Source organism: Neomonachus schauinslandi, chromosome 5 (assembly GCF_002201575.2).
Source record: "Neomonachus schauinslandi chromosome 5, ASM220157v2, whole genome shotgun sequence".
Taxonomy (NCBI): domain Eukaryota; kingdom Metazoa; phylum Chordata; class Mammalia; order Carnivora; family Phocidae; genus Neomonachus; species Neomonachus schauinslandi.
The window spans coordinates 171509470-171526405 of NC_058407.1; the positions used below are offsets into that span (position 1 = coordinate 171509470).

General features: G+C 43.6%; 1 protein-coding gene across 1 annotated transcript in view; it reads right to left on the minus strand.

The window, feature by feature from the left end:
• Positions 1-16936, minus strand: part of LOC110571921 (radial spoke head 10 homolog B) — a 52598-nt gene that overhangs the window by 33473 nt on the left and 2189 nt on the right. Inside the window, exons 2-6 of the mRNA XM_021680114.1 lie at positions 11827-11902; positions 8597-8665; positions 6755-6928; positions 5701-5786; positions 4263-4383 (exon numbers count right to left, since the gene is read on the minus strand). Coding sequence (XP_021535789.1) covers positions 4263-4383; positions 5701-5786; positions 6755-6928; positions 8597-8665; positions 11827-11902 — 526 coding nt within the window. The remainder of the gene's footprint in view (positions 1-4262; positions 4384-5700; positions 5787-6754; positions 6929-8596; positions 8666-11826; positions 11903-16936) is intronic.

The following is a 16936-nucleotide window of genomic DNA, read 5'->3' on the forward strand; positions in this document are numbered from 1 at the left end:
TGAAAGAAGAAATAGATGAATCTATAATTATACTTGGACACCTCACCACTCTTATCTCAGAAATGGGTAGAAAAAATAAACAGAAAATGAGTAATGTGGTATAGAAGACCTGAACAACACTATCAAACCAATTTGATCTAATTGTCATCCACAGAACACTCCATTCAACAAAAGCAGAAATACACATAACATTCACCAAGACAGACCATATTCTGGGCCACAAAATAAACCACAACGTATTTAAAAGAAATGTAGTCATACAAAGTATGTTCTCTAACCACAGTAGAATTAAAAATTTCAACAGAAAAATCAACAACAGAAAGATATCTGGAAAAATCTCCAACTATTTGGAAAGTAAACAACATATGTCAAAATAATTTACAGGTTAAAGAGGAAGTCATAGGGACATTAGAAAATATTTTGAGGGACACCTGGGTGGCTCAGTCGGTTAAGCGTCTGCTTTCGGCTAGGGTCGTGATCCCAGAGTCCCAGGATTGAGCCCTGCATCGGGCTCCCTGCTCAGCAGGGAGTCTGCATCTCCCTCTGCCCCCACCTGAACAAAAATTAAAATATATCAGAATTAGTGGGATGCAGAGAAAGCAGTGCTAAGAGGAAAAATTTTAGTATTAAATGCTTATATTAGAAAAGAAGAAATGTCTCAAATCAGTCAAGCTTCCATCCTACAATTCAAGGAAAAGAAGAGCATATCAAACCCAAAGCATGCAGAAGGAAGGTAATAACAAAGAGCAGGTATCAAATTAAAAACTGAAAAACCCCAAGAGAAAATAAATAACACTAAGACTGGCTCTTAGAGAATTTTCATGACTTGGATATATCTGCAACAAGACTGAAGACAGAAGAGAAAACACAAATCACTGGTTCTGGGAGAAAGAGGGAACATCACTATAGATCCCATACAATATATATTTAAAGAATCATGAGAGACTTTTAAAGAAGTTATTTTTTTTAAGATTTTATTTATTTGTCAGAGAGAGAGCACAAGCAGGGGGAGTGGCAGGCAGAGGGAGAAGCAGGCTCCCCACTGAGAAAGGAGCCCCACTTGGGACTTGATCCCAGGCTGGGATCATGACCCCTGCTGAAGGCAGATGTCCAACCTACCGAGCTACCCAGGCATCCCCATGAGAGACTATTATGAACAACCTTGTGCCAATAAATTTCTATGAAATGGGACAACTTCCTTCAAAAATACAAACTTAAAACTTATTCAAGAACAAACAGATCAGGGTGCCTGGGTGGCTCAGTTGGGAAAGCGTCCGACTCTTGATTTTGGCTCAGATCATGATCTCAGGGTCATGAGATCAAGCCCCATGTTGGGCTCTGCACTGAGTGTGGAGCCTGCTTAGGATTCTCTCTCTCCCTCTGCCAAATCCCCGTGCCCCACTCACACACCACACCTTCTCTCTTAAAAAAACAACACAAAAACAAACAAACATAAAAAACCTCATTCACCACAATCAAGTGGGATTTATTTCTGGGTTGTAAGGGTGGATCGGTATTTGCAAATCAATGTGATACATCACATCAATAGAAGAAAGGATAAGAACCACATGATCATTTCAACAGATGCAGGAAAAGCATTTGACAAAGTACAACATCCATTCATGATAAACACCTTGACAAAGTAGGGTTAGAAAGAACATAACATAACAAAAGCCAAACATGAAAAACCCACAGCTAATGTCATCCTTAATGGGGAAAAACCGAGAGCTTTTCCTCTATGGTCAGGAACAAGACAGGGATGTCCACTCTCAAAACTGTTATTCAACACAGTACTAGAAATGCTAGCCACAGCAATCAGACAACAAAAAGAAATAAAAGGCATCCAAACCAGTAAGGAAGAAGTAAAACATTCACTATTTGCAGATGATGTAATACTATATACAGAAAACCCCAAAGACTCCACCAAAAAACTGCCAGAACTGATAACATGAATTCAGTAAAGTTGCAGGACACAAAATCAATCTACAGGAATATGCTGCATTTCTATACACCAATAATGAAGCAGCAGAAAGAGAAATTCAGAAAACAAACCCATTTACAGTTGCACCAAAAATAATAAACCCAACCAAAGAGGAGAAAGACCTGTGCTCTGAAAACTATAGAACACTTCTGAAAGAAACTGAAGATGATACAAAGAAAAGGAAAGACATTCCATGCTCATGGATTGGAAGAACACTGTTAAAATGTCTATACTGTCCAAAGCAATCTGGACACTTAATGCAATCCTTATCAAAATACCAACAGCATTTTTCACAGAATTAGAATAAACAATCCTAAAATTTGTATGGGACCACAAAAGACCCCCAATAGCCAAAGCAATCTTGAAAAGGCAAAGCAAAGTTGGAGGCATCACAATTCTGGACTTCAAGTTATAATACAAAGCTGTAGTGATCAAAACAGTATGGTACCAACACAAAAATAAACACGATGAATGGAACAGAATAGAAAATCCAGAAATAAACCCACAATTATACAGTCAATGAATCTTCGACAAAGCAGGAAAGAACATCCAATGGGAAAAAGTCTCTTCAACAAATGGTGTTGGGAAAATGGGACAGCAACATGCAAAAGAATGAAACTGGACCACTTTCTTATACCGACACAAAAATAAATTCAAAATAGATTAAAGACCTAAGTGTGAGATCTGAAACCATAAAAATCCTCTAGAGAAACAGGCAGTAACCACTTTGAGAGCAGCCATAGCGACTTCTTACTAGATAGGTCCCCTGAGGCAAAGGAAACAAAAGCAAAAATAAACTATCGGGACTTCATCAAAATAAAAAGCTTCTGCAGAGTGAAGGAAGCAATCAACAAACTAAAAAGCAACCTATGGAATGGGAGAAGAAATTTGCAAATCATGTATCTGATAAGGCGTTAGTATTCAAAATACATGAAAAGCTTACCAAACTCAACACCCAAAAAACAAATAATCCAGACAAAAAATGGGCAGGAGACATGAATAGACACTTTTCCAAAGAAGACCTACAGATGGCTAATCGACATGTTGAAAAGATGCTCAACCATCACTCATCATCAGGGAAATGCAAATCAAAACCACAATGAGCTATCACCTCACACCTGTCAGAATGGCTAAGATCAGCAACACAAGAAACAACAGGGGTTGGGTGAGGATGCAGAGAAAAGGAAACCCTCTTGCACTGTTGGTAGGAATGCAAACTGGTGCAGCCACTCTGGAAAACAGTATGGAGGTTCCTCAAAAAGTTAAAATTAGAACTACCCTGCTATCCAGCAATCACACTACTAGGTATTTACCTAAAGAATACAGAAACACTAATTCATAGGGATACATGCACCCCATGTTTATAGCAGCATTATTTACAATAACCAAATTATGGAAAGAGCCCAAATGTCTATCAACTGATGAATGAATAAATAAGATGTGGCAATTCAGCCATAAAGAATGAAATCTTGCCATTTACAATGACGTGGTTGGAGCTAGAGAGCATAATGCTAAGAGAAATAAGTCAGACAAAGACAAATACCATGATTTCACTCCTGTGTAGAATTTAAGAAACAAACAAGCAAAGGGGGAAAAAATGAGAGAGTCTCAAAGCAAGAAACAGATTCTTAACTACAGGGGTCACCAGAGGGAAGGGGCAGGGGGAGACGAGGGAAATAGGTGACGGGGAATAAGGTGATATTATTAGATTATGCAGATATTATTAGAAAATCTTAGCTATATAAACCACATACACTTAACCATATAAAGCCTTTCTTTTCTGTGCGGGAAATACATAGCTTCTAAGGGGTAGAGAACAGTCTTGCTTCGCACACAAGCTGTGGGAATTATGGATTTGCCCATGCCAGGACCTCACTTGTGTGTAAGACTTTAGAGAAACCTCAATGATGAAACGGTACTTAAAAAAAGATGGTTGAGGGGCGCCTGGGTGGCTCAGTCGTCAAGCATCTGCCTTCGGCTCAGGTCATGATCCCAGGGTCCTGGGATCGAGCCCCACATCAGGCACCCTGCTCTGCGGGAAGCCTGCTTCTCCCTTTCCCACTCCCCCTGCTTGTGTTCCCTGTCTCATTGTGTCTCTCTCTGTCAAATAAATAAATAAAATCTTAAAAAAGATGGTTGGGACCAGTAAATCATACTCTGGGGTTCTAAAGTTAGCAGAGCTTAGGTTTAGGTTACCGGACGATATATGGAGTGACCCATGTGCTGAGGATCCACAGGGTCCCACCTGGGTGTGTTTGGGTCACATGAGTTGGCGCCATACCTGGATGCCCTTTTCCCACTGACCCGTGTACTCCTCATTCGCCGTCAGCCACCTCATCCTGCCTTCCCCATGGCGCATATTGTTTTCCCACTGACCTTCATATATGTTTCCAGATTTGTAACTGGGACAAAAAAAAATTTGAAAACAATCAGTTATTTTATATACCATACTTATCTTTAAGAAGACTTTCTTTTAAACTTCTTCTCTCAGCATCTTTGAAGAAATCCAACCCTTGTGCCCAGTCTTCTTAAATTCAATGGATAGGCATGTGGTCAGTAGAAATCATCATCTTAGGGGTAGGATAAACTACTGTATTAAATCCTCAATCATTTAATAAGGTGACAATAGAGAGGTATTTTAAATCTTGTAAAACTAATTCTTATGATACTATGATTGGTTAACATTTCACCCCCAAATATTCCAACCTTTAAAATATTTGACTCTATCAGCTCAATCTAAAATCAAGCAAACAGGGCGCTTGGGTGGCTCAGTTGGTTGAGCGACTGCCTTCGGCTCAGGTCGTGATCCTGGAGTCCTGGGATCGAGTCCCGCATCGGGCTCCCTGCTCGGCAGGGAGTCTGCTTCTCCCTCTGACCCTCCTCCCTCTCATGCTCTCTCTCTCATTCTCTCTCTCTCTCTCAATAAATAAAAATCCTTTAAAAAATTATTAAAAAAAAATAAATAAACAAACGGGGGCGCCTGGGTGGCTCAGTCGGTTAAGCGTCTGCCTTCGGCTCAGGTCATGGTCCCAGGGTCCTGGGATCGAGCCCCGCATTGGGCTCCCTGCTCAGTGGGAAGCCTGCTTCTCCCTCTCCCACTTCCCCTGCTTGTGTTCCCTCTCCCACTGTGTCTCTCTCTGTCAAATAAATAAAATCTTTAAAAAAATACTGTCATTATTTTAAAATAAGAGTCTTCCAAAAACATACAGTAATAGATATCTATGATTAATAGAGAACAAAGAAAGACAGTTTCTACCTGTGATAAAGTGAAACTGTATTATTAAACCTCACTTAATATAATGTTTCTCTAAATTTCCATAGAATATGTTCATCACTATGGAGATTACACTGGGGTGAATTTAAGTATTCCACCCTACTTACACAGAAAATGTGTTCCCCGGAATTTCTACTTTTTTTTTTTTTTTTTTAAGATTTGAGTTATTTATTTGAGAGCGAGCGAGCGAGCATGCGTTGGGCAGGAGGTGGGGCAGAGGGAGAGGGAGAATCTTAAGCAGGCTCCATACCCAGTGCAGAGCCCAATGTGGGGCCTGATCCTATGACCCCAAGACCATGACCCAAGCCGAGATCAAGAGTTGGACGCTCAACCAACTGCGCCACCCAGGCGCCCCCCTGCACCTTAAGTTGCCTACGTGAAAATTATTTGGGCCCACACACACACTTATCACCCATATCCCACACGTGGCAGAGGTGATACCTACCATCTGATCCCCCAACCGTTTTTGATGTTGTACACCCAGTCCCCCTCGTACCAGGAGGTACCCTCTTGATTGTAATAAATAGAGCCCTGAAACAAATGATACCATTTTAAAAAAATCAAGTCTCATAAAACAAATGTTTATTAAAGGTAAAGATTTAAAAATATATGAATTTAGGGAGTCTAAACCGCAAAGAAGTCAACGTCCTACTTGGGCAAGACACCTAATCCGTCGTATGTTTCTGTCTTGGAATCGAGAAGATGGTAAGGTAGCCCCCACGTGAAAATGAGATGTCACAAATCAATTCCTCCCTGATAATGAAGTGTCGCATTAAGGCATGAAAAATGGCATCACCGGCGAGAGAGTAAGCTGGTGCAGCTGTGGTGGAAAACAGTTTGGAGGTCCCTCAAAATGTTAAACATCCAGTTCCCATACTCCACTCCTAGGTTTATATGCCAGAGAACTGAAAACAAGTACTCAAATAAACCCCTACACACACGTTCATAGCGGCGCTATTCACAGAAGCCCAAAGACGGAGAGAGCCCAAATGTCCATCGATGAATGAGCAGATACACAAAATGTGGTCCATCCATACACTGGACTATTATTCAGCCACAAAAAGGAATTAAGTACCTACAACCTGGATGAATCTCAAAAACCTGAGGCTGAGTGGGAGAAGCCAGACACAGAAGGTCAGTCACATACTGTAGGGTTCCATTCCTATGAACCATCCAGCCTAGGTAAACCCGTAGAGACAGAAGGCAGATCGGGGCCCGCCGAGGGGCCGGGGTGGGGAATATCTGCCAAGTGGGTACAGGGTTTTATTTTGGAGTGTTGATGAAAATGCTGTGGGACCAGACAGAGGTGGAAGTCTCACAACCCTGGGAGTTCCCTGAATGCCACCGACTGCTGACTCTAAAACGGTCCGTTTCGTGTGATGTAAATTTCCTATCAATCAACAGAAAGTGAATCTACTGTCACAACAGCCCCCCACCTCCCACCCTCTGTGTTTGTTCATCCTATCAGTGGACGGGAGTCCCGGGGCTGCCTCACCCACCTTCCCGTGTCTCTTGCCGTGACACCAGTGGCCGATGTAGGACACGGGGTGCGTGCCGCATTTGAACATACCAAATCCTTGCCTCACGCCGTGGATCACTTCTCCTTCGTAGGTGCTGCCATCCGGCCACGTGTACACGCCATGGTTCATGGGGATGTTCTTCACAAACTCCCCCTAGGGCAAAACGGCCCAGAGAGTGAGAGAGAGAGAGAAAGCAGGGGAGAGACCCCTAGTCCTGTGGGCGGTCTGAGACGCCTCCTTGACTACTGGATGCTATTCCTGTCTCTCCTCCGCAGCAACAGTGGAGTATCTCCCCTCCGCCCCAGTTTCCACTCTCCTCCTTCCTTCTCTACACACCCCATCCTCCCTCACCTCCCCTCCCCTGGGCGGAAGCCCCAGCAGAATAAAACAGCCAGAAGCTGTGTGTAGACAAGGCTCCAAGAGGCAAACAGGGGACATGGAAAAGTGCTGGTTTCCAATCCTGGCCTTGGGCACGCGAGCGTCTTGGAACCCATGTCGAAGGAGGCTTACTGCCCTGGCTTCCAGTGTTCTCTCCAAGGGACTCCACTGATTAGCCCGGCTTGGTGATCAACTGATGGAAACCCTTCTTTCCGCCCGTGGTTCATCAAAATATTCTGCAGACACATCAGCCAACCGCCTGCCCCGTGGGTGCCTTCCGGAGAACCCGCGCTGCTCAGGGCCAGGACATCAGCCCTGAGCCACCGGATTCTCTCTCGGGAACGTGAACTCGGGGGAGGCAGGCAGGCGGCGGGGAGAAGGGGTCAGGGTGACCTGGCCTGACCACTGGCCGGAATCCACGAGGCCAGCTGACCTCCCTGAAGGTACTTCTGTGACAGCTCAGATCCTGCCCATAAACCCTCCTGTCTAGGCTGGTGCGGAAAGGTCCGTGCCTGCAGGAAGGATTCCCGCCTGAGAGCTGCCAGAAATAAACCAAGGCCCACAGGCTGGAAGGCAGGGTGTTGCGGGGAGAAGAGTTTCCCTGGAAAGGCTGGCCCCAAACCACCAGATCCTCAGGCTCCCCTGCGCCCCTGCGGCTCATCGTCTCCCACTGGGCAGCCCCAGTGAGCTGCCCAGCTGGCCCAAACCTGCCTGTTTCCCTTATTTGGCCGCTACTTGAATATGTGCATTATGGGCATGGGTTTTAAATATTTTCATTACCACTTAAAAACATCACAAGCAGTGCTGCAATCTCAACGTCTGGAATAGCCTTCTAGCAACCCATTTAAAAATATACATTCCCTTTAAACCAGCAAGATGGGTTAAGGGAGACCCACGACCGAGGAATAAAAGCAGCCAGTAAAAATACCTGGAGCTGGATACGGTTTGATCTCCACAAAAATAAAGGTACAGAAGAGAATGTATAATGAACTATTTGTGTTTGTAAAAAGTGAGAGAAACCAAATACAAATACACACACAGAACACACAGAGAGACCCCAGAACATACAGATGAAGCGGGTAACAATCACCAGGAGCCCATGCGGTAATGAGTCACGTTTCACCTATAGTCTCTGGTTCTCTGGACTTTTTTTTTTCCTAAGATTTTATTTATTTACTCATGAGAGACAGAGAGAGAGGCAGAGGGAGAAGCAGGCCCCCAAGGAGCAGAGAGCCCAATGCGGGACTCGATCCCAGAACCCTGGGATCACGACCTGAGCCGAAGGCAGACGCTTAACCATCTGAGCCACCCAGGCGCCCTCTCTGGATTTTTTTAACCCATGTGCTGAATCACTTTTATGAAAGCAGTATGTTTCATTGTGGGAAGCTGACCATTAAGTTTCATTAATTACAGTTTAACACTATAACATATTACGTGCTTTACCTCATATTTCAGTCCATCGGCCCAAATGTAAGTCCCTTGTCCATGCATGAGTCCTTCTGAAAACATACCCTTCAAAACAGAACAACAACAAGACCTCAGGACCAGTCCTTCATTCGACACAATGCCTGCCACCGTGGTTTTAGTTCTTAGGATGGAGCCTCATCCCCCCCTTTCATCTGCATGAATATGCTTGTCCAAATTCCCCAAAACGTACACCAAGCAGTCCTATGCAACGGTTAGACATGAGTTGTAAATTCAGTCTGTGTCTTCCTCTCCTAATTAAACGGTGAAAAAGGCCGTAGTTAAAAAGAATTCACATGCTTTTGGTTGTGCACATCACAGTGTAAGGATTTTTAAAAATTATTTAAACTAGGTAGACCTGGGACACCTGGGTGGCTCAGTCGTTAAGCGTCTGCCTTCGGCTCAGGTCATGATCCCAGGGTCCTGGGGTCAAGTCCCACATCGGGCTCCCTGCTCGGCGGGGAGTCTGCTTCTCCCTCTCCCCCTGCCCCTTCCACGGCTTGTGTTCTCTCTCACTCACTCTCTCTCTCTCAAATAAATAAAATCTTAAAAAAAAAAAAAAAAAAACTAGGTAGACCTGGTGAAAACCAATATGTGGATATTAGCAACTACTCCATTTGTAAATTTCATGCTTGTGCGATTTCCGGTACCGGGATTTATCGGTGTGGGTGTGTCCGTGTATACGGACATATTTATATACGTATACGACCCCCAGCTGTCAGGATCGTCCGTTTATATTTAGTGTCTACTGTTAACTAGTAGGAATTAGTTAGGAACTAGTCACTAACAACTTAGCACACCTGAATGTCTAAATGCTATTTGAGAAAAGAAGGTAAGAATACGTCCAGTTCTTCCTTGGGATCACCTGGTTAGAGGTGGGCTGGGTGTAGGGGAGGACACACCCTGGGGAAACAGCACCCTAACTCAGCGGTTCTCAGACTCTACCATGCTTCAGAGTCGCCTCTGAAGGGGATTGTGAACACACAGATGGCTGGGCCCACCCCTGAGATTCTGATTCATCAGCCGGTCTGGGCTGGGGCCCGAGAATGTGCATTTTGAAAAAATCCCCAGATAATGCTGCTGGTCCCCCAGACCACACTTCTCTGGAGAATGGCGGCCCCAACTCACTAGCAAGGAGACACGTTATATTATCAGCCCGGGGTTCCCACGGGCTCAGGACGGACAGGCTGGGACTGAGGAAAACGTGGGGCAGCCAGTGGTTTTCCGACTGTTGGCTGGCTCTGTGATGATGGAATCGATTAGGGGCACAAGAACCAGCGTTTTAACAAACTAGCCTAGAAAGGATCACACTGCCTCTAACATGGTAAGGGCAAAGGTGCCATGAAATGTCTGGTTTCATTGTCTGTCCTTAGGGGATTGCGAGCTAAATATGTGGCAAACCCGTGGTCTCATGACGTGGGGCCTGGGGCTACGGAGCCTTTCTGCTGGGTGGGCCTCCCTCACAATTTACAGGAGATCCAACTGATGATTATTTTTAATCAAAAGAGTCTGAGGAAACTGTGGGAAGCTTGCACGGCCAAGTAGCGGGCAGTGGGTGGGGACGAGATCCTCTAGAAATGGAGGGTGTTTGCCCCACAGGCATGGGAAGGGTGAAGCCAGCGGGCCAGGCTTGAGCTACGGGTGACTTAGCCAAGCACCTCTGGGGTAGTAGGAGCTGACTCCGCGTCCTCAGCAGCCTGAGAGGGGTTGACGCCTGGTGATCAAGAACTGGGTGCCATGTTGAAGTGTTCACACATCAGGGCTTCATTTAGAGCCACGGTGCTGAAGGAGGATTCTGATCAGGATTCTGAACCCAACAGCTTATTCCAAAACTGGCAAAGGCCAGCCGGGACAGTCATTTTAGTATCATTCAGCCATAATAATGGCCTTTTTAGGAGTTTTTGTGAGACAGGAATAAGAAGGTGTCATATTGTTTAGCGGGGGGAAAAAAATCAGGGTACAGAAACCCATGCTCTGGGACCCCAACCGTAACAATTTGTTCTTATTATAAGCACATGTTTCTTTGGTAATCTGAATGATCTGCAGCATCATTATTAGTGATGGCAAAAAAACAAAAACACCTCAAAAGTACCTAATAATTATGGTACCGTAATGAATAGTAAATCAGAACACTATGCAATATATATAATATATATTTATATATGTTATATAATTAAATAGAATATACATTTATATAATTAAATAAATATATTTATATAATACAATTAAATAATATAACATAAATAAAATATATTTTATATTTATAGAGGAAGAAATGAGGGTTAGTGTTTAAATGGGGACAGAGTTTCAGTTTGGGAACATTTCAGTTCCAGAGATGGGTGATGGGGAGGGTTCTACCACGAGGGGAATGCACTTAATGCTACTAAACTATACACTTAAAATGGTTACAATAGTAAATTTTATGTATGTTTTACCACAGAACATTTAAGTTATGAAAACCATGCAGCAATACAGCAAAGTATCATAAGTGAAAAAGGATTCAAGATGTTATCTGCAAAATTGATAGGCCCACGTCAATGCTGATTCTTCCATTCAAGGAACAGAAGGGATACACGGCCTACCCAAAATACTTACTGGGAAAGGATGACGATCCTGGGATTTTCCTCTTCCGTATTTACTTTAGTCACCTTAATGTTGTTTGTACAATAAACAAAAATCAGGAAAAGAAAACAACCTAAAATGACAACTTCAGGGGCACCTGAGTGGCTCAGTCGGTTAAGAGTCTGCCTTTGGCTCAGGTCATGATCCCAGGGTCCTGGGATTGAGTCCCTGCATCAGGCTCCTTGCTCAGCAGGAAGCCTGCTTCTCCCTCTCCCTCTGCCTGCCGCTTCCCCTGCTTGTGCTCCCTCTTTCTATTTCAAATAAACAAAATCTTGGGACAGCTGGGTGGCTCAGTTGGTTAAGCATCTGCCTTCAGCTCAGGTCATGATTCCAGGGTCCTGGGTCTCTCTCTCTCTCTCTAACTAATAAATAAAATGTTAAAAAAAATAAAATCTTTTTAAAAATGACGACTTCAGTTGTATGGAGCCGTGTTTTTACCTTGGAGTAGGTGGTCAAAGTTAAATCAGCATTAAGTACTTCCAATTTCTTCTGAAGAATCAATGGACTTTTCTGAAGATACAAATCTAAAACTCTCACAGAACATTCTAAAACTTCCTCCCTGCCCGTTCCCGAAATGTGTCACTCACGTGGTAGGTGCAACCTCCTTGAAAGACCGCAAAGCCTTCTCCCTCATATAGTCCACGGACTTTTTCCCCTTCGTAGCTACAAAGAAATAAAGCTCAAGGCAATGAGTGGCATGATCAAACCTAAGTGACGGTGGGTTAAAGTCATAATTAACATCAGTGAAGGTGTACAAGCATTATGTCACATTCATTCACTCAACAAACGTTCCCCGAGGGCCACTGTGCCCCTTTCTAAGCACTGGGCTGGCGCCATGAACAAGACTAGAAAGTTCCTGCCCTCGGAACCTCATAGGTCACTGAGGAGACACAGGGAACACATGAACAAGGTAATTCCAGATCATGTTCAAGTTTTGAGAAAGACATGATCGGGGAACGTGGCTGAGAATAAGGAGGCTGCTGTGTACGGTGGTCAGGGCAGAAGCCTCTTGGAGGACATGGGAGCTATACTGAGACCCACAGGTCATGAAACAAACAGCCCTATGAAGAATCCTGGGAAGAGGGAACAGCAAGTACAAAGGCCCTGGGGCAGGAAAGAGCCCTACAGCTCAAGTTCAGACAACAGAGAGGAGGGAGGCCCAGCTGGGGCACAGGACAGAGGGAGGATAGGAGAGGAGACAGAGGCTCGGGGGCGGCAGGAAAATCCAGAGCTCTAGGAGGAATCTAGAGAGGGTTCTAAGAGGGGAGTTGGCCAAGGTCAGATTTATGTCATAAAAAGAGCACTCTGGCTGGCTGCTGTGGGAAGAGACTGTGGGAGAGCTAACAACCAGGAGCAAACAGTGAAAGGGGGTGGAGATGGAAGATGACGGTTTATTCTCGACAGTTTCTGTCTGGAATGATGAAAAAGTTCTAGAAACTAACAGTGGTGATGGTTGCACAACAGATGAGCGTACTTAATGCCACTGAATTATACACTTAAAATGGTTAAAATAGGAAATTTTATGCGTATTTTTTAAGAAGCACTTTCCACACCCAGGATGGAGCCCAGCACAGGGCTTGAACTCATGACCCTGAGATCAAGAACTGAGCTGAGATCAAGAGTCACTTCACCCACTGAGCCACCCAGGCGCTCCCTATGTTATGTGTATTTTACCATGATAATTTTACAAAGTTTTTTTTTCAAGATATATTCTAGACATGGGACCAAAAGGTCTTGCTGACGTGCTGGCTTTGGGGAAGAGGGAATCAAGGACAGTGTGCAGATTTTGAGTTCAGAACTGGGTGGATAACGTGTGATTTGGGACCTCACTCAGCTCTAAGGTCTGGGGTAAGTGAGGTGAAAAACAAAAGAACAGGTGACAGCCGTTGCAAAAATGGGCTTTGTCCAAGAATGCAAGGAAGATTCAATGTTAGAAAGTCTATCACAACTCATGACATCAGCAAATCAAAGGAGAAAGACCACAGGTTTATATCAAGATGCCAGAAAGGCGTGTGATAAAATTCACAGTCATTTCTTTAAAAATTCTAGTCATGGGGGTGCCTGGGTGGCTCAGTCGTTAAGCGTCTGCCTTCGGCTCAGGTCATGATCCCAGGGTCCTGGGATCGAGCCCCGCATTGGGCTCCCTGCTCAGTGGGAAGCCTGCTTCTCCCTCTCCCACTCCCCCTGCTTGTGTTCCTGCTCTCGCTGTCTCTCTGTCAAATAAATAAATAAAATCTTTAAAAATAAATAAATAAATAAATAATAAAAATAAAAATTCTAGTCATGTTATAATGCGAGGAAACTACCTAAACATAAGAGACTGTTTATGAAAAAGCGATAGCATATAGGATTTTTGCAAGTGAAATACCAAAATCAGCTCCCTTAAAATCAGGAACATAAACAGGATGCCTGATCTTCCCACCAATTATTCAACATGATTTCAGAGGTTCTAGATCATGCAGAGAGTCAGGAAACCTAAGTAATCTGCATAAATATTGAGGAGAGTTAGGAAATTATTCTACCTTGAAGATTCTGTGATTATTTACCTGTAAAACCCAAAGACTTTCTTCTAATTCATGAGAGATTGTGGCAACCCATGGGAGGGGCAGGGAGGGCAAAATTGGAATATGGTGGAGGGAAAGAATGAACTCTTCTTTTTTTAAAGATTTTGTTTATTTACTTGAGAGAGAGAGAAAGCATCAGCAGGGGGTGAGGGAGAAGGGGAGGGATAAGCAGACTCCCCACTGAGCAGGAAGCCCAATGCAGGGCTCGATCTCAGGACCCTGGGATCATGACCTGAGCTGAAGGCAGACATTTAACTGACTGAGCCACCATGGCAACCCCAAGAATGAACTCTTCTTTAAGATAACTTGGCATCATTTCATTTGTCATGAGTATATAGCACTTTGGTAAAGAAAAGCAATGAATAAAGAAACTGTCAAGGATTTTTAAAAGTCACAATAGCTCCTTTCAATGGTATCAACACCTCCCCTCACTCCCAAGACACATACATGTTTCCTGGGGCTCTTGGCCTGGATCCAGACCAGTTCTATGTCAGGATATTCAATTCGTCTGGTTCCCACATCAGGGCAACGCCAGGATCTACCTTCTCTGAACTAAGTCAGTGTACATTGCTGAGAAACTCTGCTGAGTTTCTCTAGAAAGAGCCCAATGTAAAACATAACTACGCACTACGCACATAGACCCTATTTCCTACTTTTTGATATCCTTCTACAGTGCTCAACCCAGAGCTGGCACATAATAGCTCATTTATAAATGGCTGCTAACAGAAATTGGTGGCGCTTCCATATACTAGTAATAGAACAATTAAGAAAACAATTCCACTTATAATTGCACCAAAAACAATAAAATACCTGGGAAAGAACTCAACCTAGGTGGTGAAAGACCTGTACTCTCAAAACTATAAAACACGGATGAAAGAAATTAAAGGTGACACAAACAAATGGAAAGATATTCCATGCTCATGGATTCTAAGAATTAATATTGTTAAAACGTCCATGCTACCCAAAGCAATCCACGGACTCAGTGCAATCCCTATCAAAATGCCAACAGCATTTTTCACAGAACTAGAACAAATAATACTGAGATTTGTATGGAACCACAAAAGGCGCAAAATAGCCAAAGCAATCTTGAGAAAGATGAACAAAGCCGGAGGTATCACAATCCCAGATTTCAAGATATACTACAAAGCTATAGTAATCAAAACAGCATGGTAGGGCGCCTGGGTGGCTCAGCTGGTTGAGCGACTGCCTTCAGCTCAGGTCATGATCCTGGAGTCCCGGGATCGAGTCCCGCGTCGGGCTCCCTGCTCGGCGGGGAGTCTGCTTCTCCCTCTGACCCTCCCCCCTCTCATGTGCTCTCTCTCTCATTCTCTCTCTCAAATAAATAAATAAAATCTTAAAAAAAAAAAAAAACAGCATGGTAGTGGGACAAAAACAGACACATAGATCAATGGAATAGAACAGACAGCCCAGTAAACCCACACTTAAATTGTCTATTAACCTACAGCAAAGGAGGCAAAAATATACAATGGGGATAAGACAGTCTCTCAACAAATGGTACTAGGAAAACTGGAAAAGAAAGAAACTGGACCACTTTCTTACACCATACATAAAAATAGACCGAAATGGATTAAAGATCTAAGTGTGAGACCTGATCCCATAAAACTCCTAGGAGAGAGCACAGGCAGTAATTTCTCTGATATCAGCCACAGCAACATTTTTCTAGATATGACTGCTCAGGCAAGGGAAACAAAAGTGAAAGTAAGTTATGGGGACTACAAAATAGTACATAATAAAAATAAAAAGGTTTTGCCTCGCAAAGGAAACCATCGACAAAACAAGGCAATTTATTGAATAGAAGATACTTGCAAATGATATACCCAATAAGGGGTTAATGTATAAGATATATAAAGAACTTATAAAACTCAACACCAAAGATACAAATGATCCCATTAAAGAATGCGCAGAGGACCTGAATATACATTTTTCCAAAGAAGACATACAGACGGCCAACAGACACATGAAAAGATGCTCAAGATCACTCGCCATCAGGGAAATGCAAATCAAAACCAAAATGAGATATCACCTTACACCTGTCAGAATGGGTAGACCCAGAAAGACAAGAAACAACAAGTGTTGGCGAGGATGTGGAGAAAAGGGAGCCCTTGTGCACTGTTGATGGGAATGTAAATTGGTGCAGCCACCGTGGAAAACATTACGGAGGTTCCTCAAAAAATTAAAAATAGAAAACCATATGATCCAGTCATTCCACCAGTGGATATTTGCCCAAAGAAAATGAAAACACAATTCTAAAAGATAAATGCACCCCATGTTTATTGCAGCATTATTTACAAGAGCCAAGATTTGGAAGCAACCCAAGCGTCCATCCACAGATGAACAGAAAAAGAAGATGTGGTATATACATACAATGGAATATTACTCAGCCAGAAAAGAGAATGAAATCTTGCCTTTTGCAACAATATGGATGGACCTAGAGAGTATTATAAGTGACATAAGTCAGAGAAAGACAAATACCTGATTTCACTTCTAGATGGAATCTAAAAAACAAACAAAAAGGGGCACCTGGGTGGCTCAGTCGGTTAAACGTCTGCCTTCAGCTCAGGTCATGATCTCAGGGTCCTGGGATCAAGCCCCGCATCGGGCTCCCTGCTTGGCAGGAGGCCTGCTTCTCCCTCTCCCACTCCCCCTGCTTGTGTTCCCACTCTCGCTCTCTCTCGGTCAAATAAATAAATAAAATCTTTTAAAAAATAAATAAAAGACAAACAAAAAGCAAAAACAGACCCATGAATGCAGAGAACTGATGGCTGTCAGAGCAAAGGGGGCTGGGAGGATAGGCAAAATGGGTGAAGGGGAGAGAAAGATACAGGTTTCCAGTTATGGCGTAAGTCCCGGGGATAAAAGGCTCAGCATAGGGAAGAGGGTCAACGGCGTTGCAATGGCGTTGTGTGGTGACAGATCACAGCTACGCTTGTGGGGAGCAGAGCATAATGTATAGGGTGGTGGAATCACTATGTTGTACACCTGAAACTAATCTAACATTGTGTAACTACATGTCAACCAAGAAATAAAAATAAAAGTGGCCAATGATATGCAGACAGTTAAGTCCTGACTGAGCACCCACGAGGCCTAAGGTCTGGTGTTTGATATTCTTGGG